General features: G+C 44.4%; 1 protein-coding gene across 1 annotated transcript in view; it reads left to right on the top strand.

Annotated features, from left to right (window-relative positions):
* Positions 1-20,217, top strand: part of SPON1 (spondin 1) — a 375,349-nt gene that overhangs the window by 55,179 nt on the left and 299,953 nt on the right. Inside the window, exon 3 of the mRNA XM_090032775.1 lies at positions 7,120-7,253. Coding sequence (XP_089888901.1) covers positions 7,120-7,253 — 134 coding nt within the window. The remainder of the gene's footprint in view (positions 1-7,119; positions 7,254-20,217) is intronic.

Genomic DNA, 20,217 nt, shown 5'->3' with positions numbered 1-20,217 from the left:
CAGTGCTGGCGGAAGCAGCTGAATGAGTCCCAGCTTGAGCTGGCAGCCCTGGGAGAAGCTGCAGCTTGTCTGGCTGCTCCCCTGCCTGCCCCCCTGCTGGGGTGAGGCAGGCAGTGCTGGCAGCCCCAGGAGAAGCTGAGGGGGAATGATTGGAGCCTGGGGGAATGAACAGGGGCTTCCCGCCAGTTCCCAGTTTGATTTTTCCCCAGTTCCTGGTTTGATTCTCCAGCTCCCCAATCATTTCCTCCAGCACCCGCAGCTTCTCCTGGGCCTGCCAGCACTTCCTGCCTCACCCTGGTGGGGGGGCAGCTGGAGAAGCAGCCGGATGAGCCGCATCTTCTCCTGGGGCTGCTGGCTCAAGCCAGGGCTCACCTGGCTGCTCCCCCACCTGCTCCTGCTGGTACTACCTAGTGCCTGCTTGTACAGTCTATGGCCAAATCTTTGAATCTCTCTGAATCCATTTGGAGGCTTCTGATTCAATTTGGAGAGATTAATGGGTCTCATGATTTCAATTCAGATTCAGAGATTCGGCTGCCAAATCAGGCTGAATCTCCTCTGAATCAAATTGGCTGCCGAAGCTTTGCACAGCCCTAGTAGAGACACACTTTATAGACTAAATAATAGAGCACAAGCTTTCATGAACTCAATACTCAATCAGTGGGAGAGGAAAAGAGGGAAATGGTAGGAGAGTTTAGTGGTTGTAGGGATGGAAGGAAGGTGAAAAGACCTTACCTACAGTTTCCTTCATTTAAAAAAAGAATTATATTTTGGTTCAAGTAGATAAAAATGGATTTTGAGAGGAAAGGAGAAGGACATTTCTTGTCTTCTCTTAATTTTATTTTTAATGAAAACATGTAGGTGTTCCCCAAATAACCAGCAATGGGATTTTACAAGTTATTGAGTGATCAAGACACATGGGTCCATATTACAATTCTTTTACTCTGTGGGCTCATGTACACAAGATGCTGACTACGCAGTGTCCAGACCAAATTTTAGGTGCATGCTGGTAACACAAGAGTTAAGTTTGATCATGCGCAGACAAGCAGACAAGGCCTGTGGAAAATTCCACAGCGTGCCCAGCATGTGCCCCTGGTGTGACCTCAGGGCATGTAAATCAAATCTGACCTAGTTTCTGACAACGCACATGCTCAAATCTGCCAACTATCTGGCTTGTCAGTCAAACTCTTATGATGTAATTAGACTAGAAATTTCTAAGAACAAAGTAGCCTGATTGGCTACCTGGTTGCCTAAAAAGACTTGTGAGTCCCTCACCCGGGGGGGGCAGAGACCGGAGAGACAGGGGGGAGACCACGCTCAACCTGCGAAGAGATACTGCCTTGGCAGAGACTGTCTCGCAGGGAGAGATCTGTCCAGAGAGCAGAGGCTGACCTGACAGGGACTTCTTCTCAGGAGGGCTGTCAGCCCACTGGTCTCCTCACAACTGCGGTTTTGCAATCGATTCCTATTTGTCTTCGATTTGATTATTCTGTATTGATCTTCTGGCTACCAAACCGATTTCTCTCATTGACCACCGACCACGAGCCCCATTGACCCGACCCTACAACCACCACCGACCGTGACATCGTTACCTCGCTCTGGCACTGACCCTGGCATCGCTCCACATCGACCTCGGCATTTCATCAACCACTCGTTTCGTCCACGTTAGACTTTCATTACAGTTTCATTGTTCGTTCTCCCGTTCATGAGCTGTTGACCAGCCCTGGGACTATCGAGTTGGGCAGCCACACCTAGCTTTGGCTAGAAAGCAAGGGCTCAGCTCGAGAACCCCGTGGACCAACAGACCCCTTTGTCATTCGTTATCTAACTGTAACTGAAGCAAGCTTCTCTGCCTACGCTCCAGAAGCGTAAGTAAATAAAAATCCATCTTTTGAAACCGCACGAGTCCCGTACCACTCAGACTCCTCGCCGCTAATCCCGCCTGTTCCGTACTGAAACCCTCGGCCCACCGTGACCTCAGGGCCCTGTTCCCCGACACACAGTAGCTTGTTACTACTGCGCAGTAGCACTGTGTGGCAGGAAGCGAGATGTGACGCTGTTGCACAGTAGTAACAAGCTACGGAACAGTCAGCGTCACCCGAAGCTGTTTGGTTTGTTTATACAAATGCTAAATGACTATGCAGTAATAACTGTGCAGTTGTTTGTCTTACTTTTCCTATCTGCAAATTCAAGATGATAATATTTATTGGCCTACCTCTCAGAAATGTGTGTTGTATAACTCAGGGCCAGGTTATGATACCCTGACTTGCTTTTGAATCCTCAAGTAGTTTATTTCAGTGGGAGTTTTGATTGAATGAAGAATGTGTGGTGGTATATAACTGGGGCTAGGTTAGAACCAGAATTGTTATGCTTTTCATAATGCTAAGGATAATACTGTATACAATATCAGCTAATAGTGTCATGCTTTTCTCCGTGGTTACCTAACACCAGCTTTTCTTGGTAAACATTTAAGCTTTTCTTATTTTTCAGCTTGTTTCACTATTATATATAGGGTGGTTTTCATTTCCCAGGGCACTGAAGAAGCAAAGGAAATAAAAGTAGGAAAACAGAGGGTTGGTTTAGTTTTGCCTAAGGGTTTTGTCTCGAGTTATGGTTCTAAGGAGCTGAGGTAATGCATTGCCTGCTTGGCTAAATAGGCCTGGTCTTCTAGAACGTGACATTCTACACTCCACAGTGATTTATAAACCCAGCAATATTATGATGTTACAGAAGGAAAGACCATCAATCATAGATAGTTAAAGAAACAACACTTGTTTAAATTTACCTCCTCAATGCCAAACTGTAAAGCAGCCTCTATTATTTTATGTTTCAGGGCATATGGATTTCTACTTGCCTTTTTTTTTATATTCCTATAAAAAATTTTAAAATACCTGGAATTTCAGCAAAAACCCAGACTATTCAAACTTATAGTTTTTAAGTAATAACTAGTAAATGAATAAATGTTGTTTCGTCATTTAAATATTGTACCTGTTCAGTTGAGAAATAAAAAACATTTACACAGCAAAATTGTTATGATAAAGTTGTTATAAATTAACGATGAAAATACCATAAACCTGTATGGTATATGATATGAGTGAATTAATTTTAAAGACTTGCATACCTCATGTTAATTCAAATTGGTGAGATATGTATCTGACTAGCCTAGCAAAATTTATAGGTAATATATAAACCTAATGCATAAGTAATTGAAATAGTCATGCTTCAGTGAGAGAGCTACCTCTATTAAACAAATGAATGTCTAATCCATAACAGTGCTTTTCTGTTTTTTGTTCAATATCATTGCCTTATTTCTAATGAGTAAAAAAATAACAACAGCTAAAACCACTGAAGTTTTGAGTCTTATAAACTTGAAATCAAAAAAGTTTACCAAAAGGCTAATATTACATCTCAGTAACTGAAACTGGTTCCAGTTTAGAGGCAGTCAGTGCTTCCTCAAGTTAATGTCAGTCATTTTATGATTTTCAAGTCAAAATATTAAATTATAGCATTTTTCTGTTTCCAAACAGAAACAGACTTTCCCAGTTTCACCTCTGTCCTCTTTGATGTTTTTGCATTTGTTGAAACACAGGTCTAAAATTAAAACCTGTAGCATCAAATGGCAAAAAATGTGATACAGCATTCCTGCACAGTAGTATCAGGCTATTGTGCAGTAGTGTCCCAAAAAGACATTTGTTTATAAAGTATTAAATTACCGTATAGTAACATCTACACGGTCAGCGTCATGTGTAGATGCAGCCAAAAATAGTGAAGAGAATTCTATTTGTGCAGGCATCTTTGAGCCAAAATCATAGTCTCAGAGTCTGCATCCACATGAGTGAGCACTTGCCTGTGGCATCTCATAGCAGTCTGAGATGTTGCAGGAGATGCATCACAAATGAAAAATGTTTGCAGTGCTGACTAAGTTTGATAGTGGGAAATCCAGGTATCAAAAGTAAACGCGCCAGAAAATAACAGCGCAGGGCATGTTCTTAGAGTGTGCTCCAAAGCATCTGGAGCCTGGGTCCTCCAACGAGATGCTTTAACACCTGACCAGAGCTTCTCTATGCCTGCTGCATGTCCCAGCTGCTCCAGCATGCTGGAGGAAATAAAAGCCGGTCATAGCTGCGGCTGCTGGCCAGGCTCCATGCAGCAGAATCACTGCCTTTGTAGCTCCAGAAGGGCCCCAGGACCCCAGGTAAGGCTGTTGGGGCCAGTCCAGTGCGCCAGCCTCTCCTATCACCCCTGGGGTAACTTGCCATGTGCCAGAGGGCATGTGGCATGGGCATTCCCCAGGGACAACTAGCTCAAGCAGCACAAGGTGCACCACTGTTAGTTGTCCCTAGGCAACCAAATGTCCACACCATGTGTGGATATGGCCACAGACTCTAATTTAGTCTATACTGTTCATCAGTTTAATACATCCATTGGTTCAAGTATTCAGAGTAACAATTTCATAACTTTTTTATTCTCTTTCCATTTGTGAACTGATTGGCAACTACATGAAGAAAGAATGTATGCAAATTGCCTCACATATGGAGATATGCTATGAAACTGTTTTATGAATGGGAATAAGATTTTAATCTTACTAGCCACATTCAGACGAGTGAGCACATGCCTGTTGCTGCAGCACCTGAAAGCATTTTCAGATGCTGCAAGAGGCACACTAAGAACGAAAAAATGTTTCCTGTACTACATATTTGCAGTGTGGGCTCTAAATTTGGTACTGGGAAATCCCAGTATAAAAAGAAAAAAAAAAAAACCATGCAGGAAACAGGCATCACAGGGTATGCTCCTGGAGCATGACCAGAGGCAACCGGAAGCTGGTCCCTCCAAGGAGATGCTCTGGCACCTGGCCAGAGCATCTCTATGGCTGCCTCATGCCCCTACTGCCCCAGTGTACTGGAGCAAATAGGAGTGGGGTGAGACTGCAGCAATGGATTGACCCAGGCTCTGCCCCAGGTAACTAAGGACGTGGGAGTCGGGGGACTTGGGAGTGGGGGGGACTGTGTGTGTGGGGATGGGTGGGACTGTGGGTGGAGGGACTGTATGGGGGTAGGGGGCTGCTTGAGATGGGTGGGTTCCCCCTACATGGTGCACAGTTCCCCCCCCACCACAGCAGCAGCTGTCAGAGCACTTATCCCTGTTCCTGGTTGAGACCCCTGGCAGGTGCATTTGCCACAGGACATGGGCCTGGCCTGCTGGCACATCCTCTGGTAGAACCAGGCTGGTTTTTGCTGTCACATAGGGTCCCGGCACTGCATGCAGATGCTGCGCACCCTTAGGCCAGGCCAGCCCGATGGTGTGCAGGACACATGGAGGCAGTACCTGGCCTGGCCCAAGGGCATGTGGCTTCTGCATGTGGTGCTGGGATCCTAGGTGACAGCAAGAGTTGGCTTGGTGGTTATTGGGACCAAGAGCCTCCATCAGCTGGGGCTCCATGTCCCACTACCGGCGTAGTCATGGGGCAGGACTGCAGTGTGGCAGTTGTGCCTGCAGTCATGGGTCCCACCAGCAGGTCCTGTCTTGCCCAGTCTGGTGGCTAGGCATGCAGTGTGTGAGATTTGTGGTGTTTGGGTGGGGGAAGAGGTGGGGGGGGTGCTTGTGTGGCCCAGCTGCTTGGTATTTGGGGACACTAGACCCTTGTACCAGCTGCACTGCTGAAGCAGCCCTAACCTGGAGTGGCCCCTGCACCCTGTACCCACTGCAGCAGTTTAGCAGTGGGGGCTGCTGCCACCTGTGGCAGCATCTGCCCCCTTGGACCTGCAGCCCCATGGATGCACACTTGCCAGACCCAGACCTGGACCACGTGGCCACCTGGGCTGTGGTACAAGTACTGCAGTAGAGCTGCCAGCACTTCTGAGCCAGATGCCAGTGGGCTGTGGCTGCAGAGCTGGCTTTCAGGTAGCACTACTGTTATGTCGTCTGGTGTCCCTGCTCTGCCAATCTGGGCAGCTTTTGCCCAGAAGATGTGTTCTTTGCAGTGGCCTGCATTGAACTGTTGACGTGTATCCTCCTGTCCCCAAATGACCAGGAGGTCAACCACCTCATCTGCGCTCCAGCTGGGTCTCCTGCCCAGGCTCCTCTGCCCAGGACCCACCACTTGTTTCACTAGCAGAGACAAGTGTTTTCTGTATAAAAATTGAAAATTCCCTAATTAACAACCCCCCCACCCCCCCAATTCTGTCATTAAAACACCCAAAAACTGTGTTCTTCCACAATTAAAATGGAATGCCGCTATACAGAAAGGGATCAGTTGGGCAATGTTTTATTGATATATTTACAATTTTAAAGCAGTTTGGAAGCCTGCCAGTGCCTCTATCATCATAATAAAATGCATTCTAAATATCTATACACTTTGGCATTTACGTTTGTTTTTTTCGTCTTAGAGAAATCAGAGCTGCCTCTGCCCCCTTCACTTACCAGGATGTGGGGCATTGAGCAGCACTGATATGTCAGTGCCCTACCCCAGCTGTATAAAAAACTGTCCTGGTGAGCTGCTCGTGGTTACTTGCCCTCAGGAGTTGAGCTGAGGCCCAACCAGTTGGTATGTGGGGACACTACCCCTGAAGCAGGCCAAATCTGGAGTGGCTCCTGCACCCTCTACCCACTGCTGCAATCTGGCAGTGGGGGCTGCCACCTGTGATGGCATCCTCCCCCTTGGATCTGCAGCCGCATGGTGCTTGCATGTGTGGATGTACCCACTGGTTCTGTAGAACATAAAAATAAAATAAAATTAGATGTACTTGAAAGTTTGATTAAAAAAAGAACTATGGTATAGAATATGTTTCATTGATAAATACTGGAAGGATGTTTCATATTTTATTGTTACCTCTTTAAACGTTTATGTGAAACTGCAATTTAAGAAGTCAACCCACCCTTACATATTCAGCCATATTCAGAAAGAAGCAATTTCACTTAACCTAGAACTTCAGCTTTTCTTTTAGTTCTTTATTTTCTTAGTAGGTTAAAAGACTGTGACACCCCAACTTGTAAAAAAAAAAAAAAAAAAAAAAAAAAAAGACTAGTAATCTAAAAAGATGCACTTAAATACAATTTTTATTTATGAGATAATAAAATGTTCTCTAGGTATTGTCTATATAAGAAATCTTATATATTTTTTAGATTATAGATGAAGAAGAAACGCAGTTCATGAGTAATTGTCCTGTTGCTGTTACTGAGAGTACTCCAAGAAGGAGAACACGCATTCAAGTTTTCTGGACAGCACCTCCTGCTGGTACTGGTTGTGTAATTTTGAAGTAAGTATTTTTTATGTGGATTAAATTTACACATGAAATTTTGTATTGATTTGATGCACATGAGGCAGTATTAGTTTTTACATTTGGAACCAGGCTTTAGTAAGAATTTACCTCTTCAAAACTGACTCCCCAGTCAGACTGTGATCCCTACTCAGACTTGCATAGAATATCAATTATTTGACTTCTGAACTTGTGGTGAGAACATTGTGCTCATAATGCTGGCAACCAAGTTGATGCTGAGGTAAAAATCAGGGTTTTAATTTTGTGTCAAGGTCTTCAAGTCCATCTGTGAAGCCAGAGTTTTTTTTTCAATTTGATCAACATAACCCAGGACAGTAGCTGTGCTGAGCAGCTAAATGTGTTTGCAATAAACTTTTATTTCCTGATTTAGACTTACAACAACACCTTTTTAACGTATAGTGTTTAGTAGGGCTGGTTTGAACAAATAGGTTTTTAAGAAGCCCATCAGCATCTTGGGTAGATTCAGTCTATGTCAGTGAGTTGTTTAGCAGGGAAGTAATTCCCTTTGCCACCAGCATCACTTTCTTCTCATGTGAACTGTATTTGAATAAGTTCTCCTTTCTCTGTGCATTTATTTCTTGAAGGCATTGAGGTAAGTAGTGGGTAGTGTTTCATTCTAATGACATAAGATATGTGGCTGTATGTTCTCCACATACAGCAGGAAAAAACATTTAATTGATGGTCAGATGATGTATGGTGGTTACTTATTAAATGAATAATAATTTTTTCTCTTGGCTTGTTCTTTCTGTCCTTTGTTATATCCCCTGATATGTGCTATCCTCAGATTGCAAGCTAGGATTCTCATTTCATTACTTGAGTATAGTGCTTAGCACAATGGCCCCTAATGTGCCTTAAGGGCCTCTAATTACACTACAGTACTAATAATTAGTAGTATTACTTCATAGAAATCATCAAGAAGTAGGGCTGGAAGGAACCTCTATAGGTCATCTAGTTGCACCCCCTGACTGAGGCAGGGTCATCCCTATCCAAACCATGCTATACAAATGCAACTGAGTTGAAATTTCATCAGAACATCATCATTATTTATCACCCTCTCCTTGCAATAACTATTGTGGGCTCTTTCATGGATACAAAGTGGTCCGAGTGAATTTGGTTTTACACCTGCTATAAAGATAGCCCATTGCCACCACCAGTAGGTTGCCTCTTATAGAATTGTAGGATATTAATTGGGGGAGGGAGAGAACCACCTACTAAATCAGCAGCCCTAGGTTCTATACTATGTCACCTAAATGCAGAACTGTTTCAAAGCTGCTAAGCTTTCAGTATTTCACAAAATGTAGGTTCTGATGGAAAAACATGTCTGTCTGACGGGAATGTATTTGAAATTTGTTTTAATACTTTAGATGTTTATGTTTTGGTGAATGTGAATAAGATACTTGGTTGTTTGCTGGTTTGGGGTAGAAGTTCAGGAGAAAATACATACTTGCCCCAACTAATTGCTCATTGATTAAAAAGTGAAACTGACTTGCTGTAGTCCTGAGAATAATTCAAAGGCAGAATGAAACATCTCAGAATGAAGCAGCTGCTTTTTATTGTGAATTGTTACAGCCAGGGATTAACATTATAATGGCATTCATTTCCACCACAATACAAGGCTGGTTAGTACCACACATAGCAATTACTAATGTGCTTTTGGCATTACCTTAACACTATTAACATTTCTCCATTTGCATGTAAAGCATTGAGCACATTTAAATTATAGGGTTTACAGTTAGTCCTCTTTACTGTCGCATCCCATATACTCATAGATATGCTGGACACCATTTTCTCAACACTTCTGGCATCCATGAGAGCTTTTAATGATATGAAAAAATGACAGCATGAAAACATCTGTTATTACAAAGACTTCTGTCCAAAACCATCCCAGGGACATTTCCATGCCTTGAACTCTGAGGAAGGCAACTGTTAACAGTGTGGGCTTATTTCCCTTTTTGTGCATATGGTGAAGTGCAGTTAACTCAACTCAAATGAGGAAATTTACTCTGATAATTTCTTCCAAATGTTAGCATTCTTCAGCTTATTTTGAATTTTCCACTTTAACAATTCTATTGAGAAGAAAAACAGGCCTCAAGAAGATAAGGTAGTCATCAGTTAAGTGTTGCTTATCTCCAAAGAAACGGTAAGTTGCTGGTGTCATTATTAAAGCCTAAATTCAGAGGCTTCCAGGAAATTAGCTTGGGATTTGCACCACTTTAAAGGAGAGGAAACTTTGGTCTATTTAGAGCACTGAGTTTATTTTTCTTGTTAGTAAAATCTATTACCTCTAAAGATAGATGTCTTCCAACACACATTTGGCCAGCAGTCATATCAAACCTGTCCAGTCACTGGCCATATTATGTTTGTCTGGAAAAAAAACTGTTGCATGAAAGTCAAGATTCTAGGTTCAGCAAGAAAATCTTTGGGGATGGAATAAGTGTGAGAGCTTGCTGTGTAATTGCATATTTTAACTACATTTTGAGTGTAGTATTAGTATGTATTTTAATTTTGCTTCCCCCCCACACACATGCAGTACCTTGCTTTCTAATACAAGTATCAATCCTTTTTAAATTGGATAAGATTTGAATAAAATAAACTTGCAATGTTGAACTTTTACATCTGGACCACATCAGCCAGTTACCTCACTCCCACTGAATTATTGCATCACAGGAGCCTGAAGATTGGCTTCCTTGAACTCTTTCAATCCTCCTAGACCAGAGATTCTCAAACTGTGGTCTGCGGACCACCACTGGTCTGCGAGTTCCGCTCAGGTGGCCCACAGAAAGGTTGCAGAACAATTGAGAAAATCTGTACTTGTAAGTTAAGACTACTGATATTAAAATATGAGTTGTGTGTTTTGATTTGTAGAACAAAAAAAGGTTTATTAATGGTCCGGTGAGATGCTCAGCAATTTTCAAGTGGTCCATGGGAAAAAAAAGTTTGAAAACCACTATCCAAGACAGTATTGCAATGGATAACTATTAGTGAAAATATGCAACACTAAATGAAGCCCAGAAGCAGCAAAATACTTCACTGAGACTTAGGCTTGAGATTAACTCAATGAGACAGAAGCATGTGTTTTAGGTTGATATAAGTTAGAGTGCTTTGCTGGATCATGGCTTATACTCTCCAAGTCCTAACACAGGTTACAGTAGATGACTGAAGTCATGGCTGGAAGTGAACTTGGTCATGGGAACCAAAGCAATCTCTCTTTATAGCTATTGAAATGGATAATGATAGATTCTTTATCATAGCTCAGAAGTGGAGAAGCTTCCAGAGGGAAGAGACTCATTATAATCAGTCCATACTTTTCTATTTTTCAGTAAGTCAAGCTATGGTCTCTTTTCTTGCTTCCTTTTCCCTCACATGCTTACTATGCCTCAATTACTCTTTTAACAGAAGCTGAGTGGAATGAAATCTATTAATATTGCAGGTTTTTTATGACTGCCAGCAGTCCTCTAGACATCACTACTGATCGTTAATTAAAGACTTTTCCCCAGTTGCAACTTCTAATTGCCAAATATTACCTGCATGCTTTGGAAGCTGAAGAGGTATTCTGTCTTTGCAAGAAAAAAAAGGTTGGTGATTAACCCTATTGACAAGTCATTCTTTCAGGTTCCCATCACCTTCAAAGTCATAGGGCACCATCATAATAGGCTGCCTATGACCTCACTTAATCACTGATGGTCTTTGACCAAATAAAGAAGGTCTATTTTGGCCTTTCTTGTCCATTTAGTAACGTTGTCTATCAGTGTTTTTCCTCGGTCAGCCTTTTTTCTCCTTCTGTTTACTTTTCCTTGGAAGGGTGACAAAATAAGGATGTCTCATTATGTTTAGTTTCTCAGAACTGCCAATGAGGGTCATATATTTTCCAACAGCATCAGTAATCTTGTCTCTGATTTGATATGTCCTATAAACTGAATACAGTATCTTTCAGTTGTCTATAGCCCTTCATTTCAATTACTTGAGTCCTCCTTTCTGGATCCGCATTCAAGATATAGTTTTTATATGCAGAGAGAGCTGTTAACATTTCCATTAATCTAAGAAGATGGGTCTTTGTTTTGATAATGATACTACTACCCTTAATGGTTTTGGAAAAGGAAAGTCTTAAATTCCATCACTGAATGGATTTCAATATGAGTAACAAAGTTGACTAAAAAGGAAGAAGGATGATTTAGTGTATGCAGGCTACACTTAGTTAGGCTTGAGGGTAGCCTCTCAAACTACTCTTTTCCCTAAGTTTACAGAGCTGAATGATTAATCATATTCCTGTGGGTCAACTGTGTATGGTCAGCATTATTTCCCCTACATCTTAGGGCAGCAAAGTTAGCTGCCTGATACTCAGAACCTAAGGAAAACATGTAGTAAACCAGTTTCCTGAAAGTATATAGAGAAGATTGTAATAAAATCAAGAATATTCTGTAAATGTTTTTAGCTTAGTATATGTTAAAATGCATAGTGGGAAAACTATTGAATAAATATATTTTTATTAGGGGTGTGCTAAGGGGGACCTATTCAATTTGGATTCAGCCCGAATCAGGGACAATGATTTGATTTGTTGATTTGGATCACTGTCCCTGATTTGATTCCACCAGATCTGAAGATTCAATGCTGATTCAGAGAATCAGTGATTTGGACATAGACATGGCTTTTAAAAGTTTTCTCTACATATCTTGAGGTAGCAGGTATGACTCATGATCGCTATGATGCTGGGGCTCATGGAGCATCCCACAGGGGGGTGGTGGGAGGCCTTCACGTCCTCAGTGGCGAACCCGGAAGTGGACCAGAAGTACTTCCAGTCCATCTGGGGGTCTGCTAGAGTAAGCGCTGGGTCCCCCCACCCCCCCCAGCTCCCATGGTTTGGTGGTTGGCTGCAGGGGGATTTGATTTGGATTTGGAGATTCAGCCACTGAATTGGGCCAAATCTTCACCGAATTGAATCAGGGACTGAAGCTTCACACAGCCTTAATATTTATACTTGAGAAATTAATTAAACACTTGTTAGCCTGTTAGCATATCTTAAATACAGTAGGATACGAATTATCCTTTTCTTGTTTAGCATCTGGTCAGGTTTATGAGTATACTAGTTCAGGTAATAAACACTGGTCATGTTCAGATAGATTCCATATTCAATTTACCATTAAAAGAATAAACCTTATGTAGTACTTTAGTAGGATCAGAGAATAACTGACATTTCTGGTAATTAGTGTAATACATATGATAAATGCCATTTTTACAAGTTTTTCACTTCTCTCTATATGATACTTAAACAACCACTAGATGAAAATCCTGGGTATGTTACTTTTCTTGTTTCCTATATCAAATATCTATATTAAGATTGCTTCTGGGCTTGTTCCTGGGAAAACTGTTTGAAACCATGTCTAAAAGAATGCTTTATTCTTTTTGAGGGAAAGCGTGGAATTTGTTCATTTCTGCATAATTAATCTTCCTCATGGTTTATTAACTCTCCTCTTTTGGCTATAAGTAGCCACCAGAGGGTTAAACAACTTGAAAGTGGCACAGGTTCTTTCAAATAAGAGCTCTGACATATTCAGAATATCACTGCCTGTATTCTTTTAAACAATCTTCACTGGGAAGTCATGTCACTGGCAGGTTGGCTATGCTGGTAGCAAACCTAGTGCAGACTTCCAAAGCATCTTAAAACAGTCTTAGAACAGATCTTTTTGATCCAATGATCAAGCTCCAGTGATCAGTGGCTTCATCTTTTGACATCTTTCTCCCAGCCTCTATTGTGTCTGAGTGATGTCAAACTACAACTTCAGGTTTTTGATTTGCATATAATTGTCCCCTTTGGGCTTGCATCCAATTTTAAGTTGATACATTAGACAACCTAACATATTTCAAAGGAACCCAAAATCTCAAACTCAAGTAAGCTCTTCTTTTCCCTGTTCTGGGATCATATCTGTGCATGTGTGCCTACTGAAATATTTTGGTATCTAATAAGGGTGCACCAATAAAGATTTTCCTGGCCGATACTGATAGTCAATTATTCACTAGACATATTGACCTATCATGAATGACTCCTGCCTCCTAAGGCTTGTGGGGCATGGTGACCGCCCGCAGGTAGAGTCAGCAGTGGAGGCGTGGTGACGGTGATCGTGGACTGCTTGCAGGTGGCTGTAGTAATGTTGGCAGCAAGGGTTGGCTGAGCAGGGACTGCCTGCAGGTGGCCACAGCGGTCTTGGCAGTGGGGGGGGGGGGGGGGTGAGCACTGAGCGGTGATCAGTGACCACCTGCAGATGCCGTTGGCAGTGTGTATGTGTGGCTAGAAGCGATCACCAGCACACACTGCTGGCAGCAGTGGCCAATTTCAGGGGGGGCATAGCCAATCTCAGGGGGTGCATGTGTACCCCCTACACATTGCCAATACAGTTGATACCAATTTAATAACCAGTTTAGAGGAGCACACCCGGGCAGCATGAAGAGCAGCTCCCTTCGGGTAAGTGAAGCGGAAAGGATGTGGGAGGGTGGCAAATGGTGGGCACCCATGGTGAGGGAGGGAGTGGGGCAGGGGTTGGGGGCACTGCCCAGCCAGGGTGGTGAATGGAACACCAAGGCTGGAGCAAGGAGTGGGGAGCAGACAGAGCTGCAGGTGTCTCATGGAAGGATCAGCATCCTGGCACACAAAAATGACAGCAGGGGCATTTGAGCTAAAGCTTATCAAATAAGTGTAGCCTGGGTGTACACAGGTTTGTACTCCCCTCTGCAAATGAGGGAATTATTGGCAGGCAGTGTGCTGCAGAGGGACACAACTGCTCAGCAGCCACCTCCGTTCCCTATAGAGCAGTTATTTTGGGCAGAGGGGCACTTACCCAGTTTTGGCAGGCTGTCAAGGGCTACATGGGTAGCCCTGCCCCTTGACAGGTGCCCCGCCCCCTGGTCACCATCTTGGGACCAATGTCCCAGGGCCAGCACCGGTGGGACCCAAAGCAGGGCATAGGCTGGCAGGGGTCTGGGCTGCACCAGCCGGGAGAAGGGGGAGTTGGCCCAGCTCCATAGAGCCCCTGCCGGCTGGGACCCTGTGTTTCTGCCACCCTGCTCTGGGCCCTGCCGGTGCTGGCCCTGGCACACGGGTGTGCACCGCGTGCTCCCACTGGCTTCCTGCCCACTCACTACCTGTGCCCTTCAGCCCCACGGTACAGGAAAGGGGCAGCACACAGCCCTGAATGCCTGCTCACTGGTGGGGAAGAAGCTGGTGCTGAGCATGGGGAAAAGCAACTCCTTGCCCACCCCATGGCCAGTGATCCCTGATGCAGATGTTCACAGCCCACACAGGGCTGTCTGGAGCAGGCACTGGGAGCCCCACGCAGGCTGCAAGTGGCTGGCCATATGGTAAGCGAGGGGCTGCTTTTTCCCCATGATCAGCACCAGCTTGTAACCTGACCCTGCTGCCAGCCTGGGTTCCAAGCTGGCTCCGGGCTCACCAGTTGGTGGCAGCAGCTGCAGCCCCCCCACTCGCCGCACTGGACAGTGTTGCCTGCTGCTGCCTGCCCAGAGCTTCCATACTAGGCAGCCCACAGGCAACAGTGGCAAATGCTGCCCGATGCAGTTAGTGGCAGGGTCGCAGCTGCTGTTGCCATGTGCAGCCCTGATGGGCAAGGCCAGAGCCAGCACAGGACTCAGGCTGGCAGTGGGCCTTGGTTACAAGGTGGTGCTGAGCATGGGGGGGAGGGGTGGCAAAAGCAACCCCTGTGGCCGGTGCCCCATGCTGCAGCTGCTTGCAGCCTGCCTGGGGCTGCCTGTACCTCCTCTGGACAGCCCAGCATGGGCTGCAGCACAGGGCGGGGGAGGGGCTGCTTTCTTCCTTGCTGGGAAGTAGCCCAGAGAAAAGTGGCCCCTCCCTCACCCCGTAGCCAGCACCCCACACTGCGGCCACTCACAGCCCTTGGGGCTGTCCGAATCAGGCACAAGCAGCCCCATGTGGGCTACGAGTAGCTGTAGCATGAGGTGCCAGCCACAGGTCAGGTGGGAGGCTGCTTTCTCCCTTCCTGTGCTCAGCTTTTCCCTGGGCCACTTTTTGCCCCGGGGTCCTCCCCTCCCCCCTTACCTGTAGTTCTCATGCAGAGAAGCCATGTGGTTCCAGGCCAGAAGCCCTGGCTGTGGCTTCCAGCTGGGTTTGGCGAGGCCAGCCGGGCTCTGCTGTTGTGGGAGCCCACCTGGGTCCTACTGCCCTTGGTTCCTATCATTTTTGACAGGAACCAAGGTCAGATGAATATTTAATTTTCTAAATTTTTTAGGGCCCCCGTGGGCTGGGTACAATGGCCTCATGGGCCAAATGTGGTCTGCAGGCTGTATTTTGCCCACCCCTGCTATAGTCAGGCCCAGTCTATCAATTACTTGATTGACTGGGCCTAACTGACTGGCTCCCCTCCCCACCCCCCCCCCACCCCCTGGCTGAGCTGCCCACAGCTCCATCCCACTTCTTGCCCTGGCCCTGGGTCCCATTCACCACCCTGGCTTGGTAGTGCACCCAGCCCCTGCCCCGCTCCCTCCCTCATGGTGTGGGGGGCAGATCGAGGCCCCCACAACTTTCCCTCTGCAGACTTACCTGCAGGGTGCTGCTCTGTATGCTGCCCAGCTGCATTTCTGGCCACATGCATACTTTGGCTGTGAGCATGCAGGCAGTATCCAGGGGTCCCTGCCAGAAAGCAAATTATGTTTATCAGTGACATTATCGGCTATGCCGGCCAAAAAAAGCTGATAGCCAGTCAAGTTAATTTTCCTTTTATTGGTGCCGAACTGATATGGCACTGATATATCAGTGTACTTCTAGTATCCAAGAATTTCTTTCTCAGCACCCAGAATTCATGAAGTCAAACCAGACAGCCCAAGCCATAGAGGAGAACTACGTTATGAAACAACCAACCAACAAACTACAGATAGCATGTCAGGATCTCAGGGGTATACAAATAATATTAAACAAAGTCAAAGTGAATTTAGTTTTTTTTTGGTTGTTGGTTTGAGGAAAATGTATATATTTTAATTTCTATTGGAAATGACAAAATAAAATATTTAGAATAAAGACCTTTTATAACTTTCTACTGTGCTTCAATTTTTTCTGTTCCCTAAATTGAGCAAAAACAAAACTGAAAATATTACTGCTGTAGGACAGGATAGTACTTGTGTAGGGCAGAGATTCCAGTTTTAAGCCCACCTCTAGGCTAAGGGTCTGGGCCACTTTGATTTCTCACTGAAATGAGCAAGGACTTGCAGTTTTATCGAGAGGAAGATCCTGAAAGTGTGAAGTTACATGTTGCACTTATACCATGCTAAATCTGTGGAATGTTAAGCAGTGTTAAGCTTAGACCATGCTGTGAGCAGTCATATGTTAAGAGTTAATACTATTTCTTGCCTGCACAGCTGTGACTTGCAATTAGAGTGGGATGAGCAGGCTTGTGGCTAGGAGACAAGACACCTGGGCTGTATCCTTGCTCTGGGTGGGATGGGGGAAAAGCTGGGTGCACTGCATCCTGGCATGCTGGAGAACTTCAAATTGTTTGTTTTACATAGGAGGAGACTGTAGCTACCAGTGGTGTGTGAAATTAGACCATATTTGATTCAGGATTCAGCCCAAACTGGGGACAGTAATTCAATTCGTTGATTCAGATCACTGTCCCAATTTTGATTTGGCTAAATCTGAATTTGAAGATTCGATGCTGATTCAGAGAATCGGCGATTCGGCCATAGACTGCTTTAAAAGTTTTTTTTTCTATATACCTCAAGGTATGTAGAAAGGTAAACTCTGGGCAGTGTTACCCAAATTGTGTTAGGGTAACTACTAGGACTGTGCAAAGCTTCAGTCACTGATTCGATCTGGCCTGATTCAGTGGCCAAATCTCAGAATCCAGATTGAATAAGGAGACCCTTTAATCTCTCCAAATTAAATCGGAACCCTCCAAATCGGTTCGGAAAGATTTGGAAAGATTCAATGATTCAGAAACAGACACAGCTTTAAATGTTTTTTCTACATACCTCAAGGTACCAGGTGGCTCATGAATGCTGAGATGGTGGGGCGGATGGAGCATCCTACAGGAGCATGGTGGGGGTGATCCCTAGCACACTCAGCAGCAGACCCAGAAGTGTACCAGAAACACTTCCATTCCACCTCTAGGTCCATTGCTGAGCACACGGGGGTGCCCCCTGCTCCCTCCCTGGCTTGGCAGTTGGCTGCAGGGAGACTTTGGGTGCTCCTCCAGACCCAGGAGGCACCAGTTGCTGAGCCAGGGAGGTATGGGGGAGCGGGGCACAGCACGCTCCCCAGTGGACCAGAAATGCTTCTGGTCCACTTCTGGGTCTGCTGCTGAGTGTGCTGGGGACCTTCCTGCATTTCTGTGAGATGCTCCATCCACCCCACCACCTCAGCATTCACAAGCTGCTGGGTACCTTGGGGTATATAGAAAAAACATTTAAAGTCGTGTCTGTGTCCGAATCTCTCTGAATCGATTTGGAGGATTACTATTCAATTCGGAGAGATCAAAGGGTTTCCTGATTCAGTTTGGATTCAGAGATTCGGCTACTGAATCAGGCCAAATCTCTGCTGAATGGGATCGGTGACCGAAGCTTTGCACAGCCCTCGTAGTTACCCTAACACAAGGTGGGTAACATGGCCCAGAGTTTATTTTTTTCCTCAAGTGGCATAACTTTGGGATGCTCAGAGAGTACTTAGCCCAAGTTAATAAAATTCCCTGAAAAGATATAAAAGAAAAACATAGGCACAGGAAGTTTTTTTTATGAATTTCCTACATTCACAATGTCAGTGGAAAAACTGTTCGATTCTCTGATCACTAGATTACACACTTTCTTCTATTGTATTGTAAAATGGACCTATCATTAATGAAAATGGCCTGGTAAAGCAGGAGGCTCAAACCATTAAATTTTGGGGTTCAGTTCTGGTTCAGGTTCAGCTGCAACTGAAGTTCTTCCAGTTTGGTTCCAGTTCAGGCCAATAAAGGTTCAGTAACTGGTTCAGCGCACACAATCAGTCGGCTCAGTTTTGGTTCACATGAGAAAGTTTAAATAAGGTATGTTATTTATAATGATGGTCATTTGCACACTGGGATGGAGAAAGCTAATAGGTCTAAAACTGTTGCAACTAAGTGTCAGCAATAAGTATTATGAAGCATGCATGGAACAAAAAATAAATTCTAAGTACTTGACAAATAAATGCTTATTTTATATGTACTGTTTAATATTAATTATACAATCAGAGGGCATGTGTAGATGAAACAAGGACCCTAAATTAAAATGGGGGGTTTGTAAAAACACTGCTTCAATTTAGGGTCAGTCTAAACCCCCATGTTATGCACACCTGCAACTTACCTGTCTCTCCAGTATCGGGAAGGAAGGGTAAGCTGCCTGCAGGCAGAGTAGTCCCTGGGCTGCAGGGAGGAGGTTGGCGCTTTTCTCTGTGGCAGTGGCACCCCATCCCTCAGTAGCACCTACGCACAAGTACCAAGCTTGCATGGTCCCAGAGGGCACCGCAGCCATGGAGGAAAGCACCAGCCCTTCTACAGCTTGGACAGGCAGGCAGGCTCCAGGGGTGGGGAGGGAGGGAGATCAGTCTTGCAACTTTCCTTGGGCAAAGCCTGCCTTCCTGGGCTGCTGCCAGACTGTCTGCAGGGCTTCCTGCAGAGCCATAGAGCTGCACAGAGCCTGGTGCTTCACTCCGCAGCTGTAGGGGCATCAAACTAAAACTTCTCAGAGGAGAGGAGTTTTAGTTTGCTGTACCCCAAGTCATTTAAGGCACATTACACCTCCCAATTTCTTACAGCGGCTGGAATTAATACGTAATATGCCGCTGAGGTGTACAAACACCAGGCATCATTAAAATGGTGCAAAAGCATTTAGCCTGCTTTACAGTGTCATGCACGTACACCCCTTGTTTTGTCTACACATGACCAGAAACATGTGTAACAGGTGAAGAAGTAACCAAACCAATTTTAAAGAGGAAAGAAAGGAAAAGGACTTAGTAAATAATCACAGAACTGTCACTGTGATTAGTTAACTTCTCAAGTTATATATTTTTCAACTGATTTAATAAAATTAGGGAAACAAAGAATTATTAATCTTAAACGGATTGATTTTAGGCTTATCATATTTCCAACATGCTTGACTTGCATTGTTTTGAACTCAGTATTACAGCTTTCTGTAATTTTTGTTCAGTCCCATTAACAGAACATCCTCCAAGTTTTCTTCCTTCATATTGGATCTTTGTGGTGACAATATGAATTTTAAACTAGAAAATGCCTGTTCAGTGCTTACTTGAGTTGATGGCACTGACAAGGCAACCTGAGCCAATTGGTACAGCTCACATCTAGATATTTTATGAGTCTCCCAGTATTTCAAAATATTTACATCTTTATTCAATCATGGCTCATCCACAAATGAGTCCAGAAATGGGCCAGTCTGATTTGACTGGGTGCCAGAAGACCATGACTGTTGCTGGTTCAAGTTCTCTCTTGACTGAAGGAATGATTCCAAGTCATCATCATTCATTTCTGCATGTGTAGTTTGCAGATTAGAGTCAACTGATGATTCTACATTCATGCCATTGCTATGAATGACAGGTCCCACCCACATGTTGACATGAGATGACACTTGGCTTTAGTTCTGTGCATGTCAGACAACACCATTTGATACCTAGGATCTAGGTATATAGCTGCAAGTATCACTTCATTTAAAAAAAAGATATTTTTCTTCCCTTTTTTTTTTATGCTGCCTACTAACTTGCTAGAAAACTGTGTTGCTGTTTTTGAGATTTCCAGCTGACATTTCAACCATATCCCATGGAAATCCCCAATGGTAAACTGTTCAGATTGCAGTGTTTTAGTTGCCACTTTGGCAGGTTGCAGAGCAGCTGTCAGTTCCTGAACTGATATCCAGTCATTGTCATTGATGTGAAAGTCATGGTTTGATATTGCCATGT

The sequence above is a fragment of the Crocodylus siamensis genome, chromosome 2, assembly GCF_052110815.1.
Source record: "Crocodylus siamensis isolate JL-2025a chromosome 2, ASM5211081v1, whole genome shotgun sequence".
NCBI classification, from domain to species: Eukaryota; Metazoa; Chordata; order Crocodylia; family Crocodylidae; genus Crocodylus; species Crocodylus siamensis.
The sequence above is the reverse complement of the archived record's forward strand: the minus strand, read 5'-3'. Positions and strand labels throughout refer to the sequence as shown.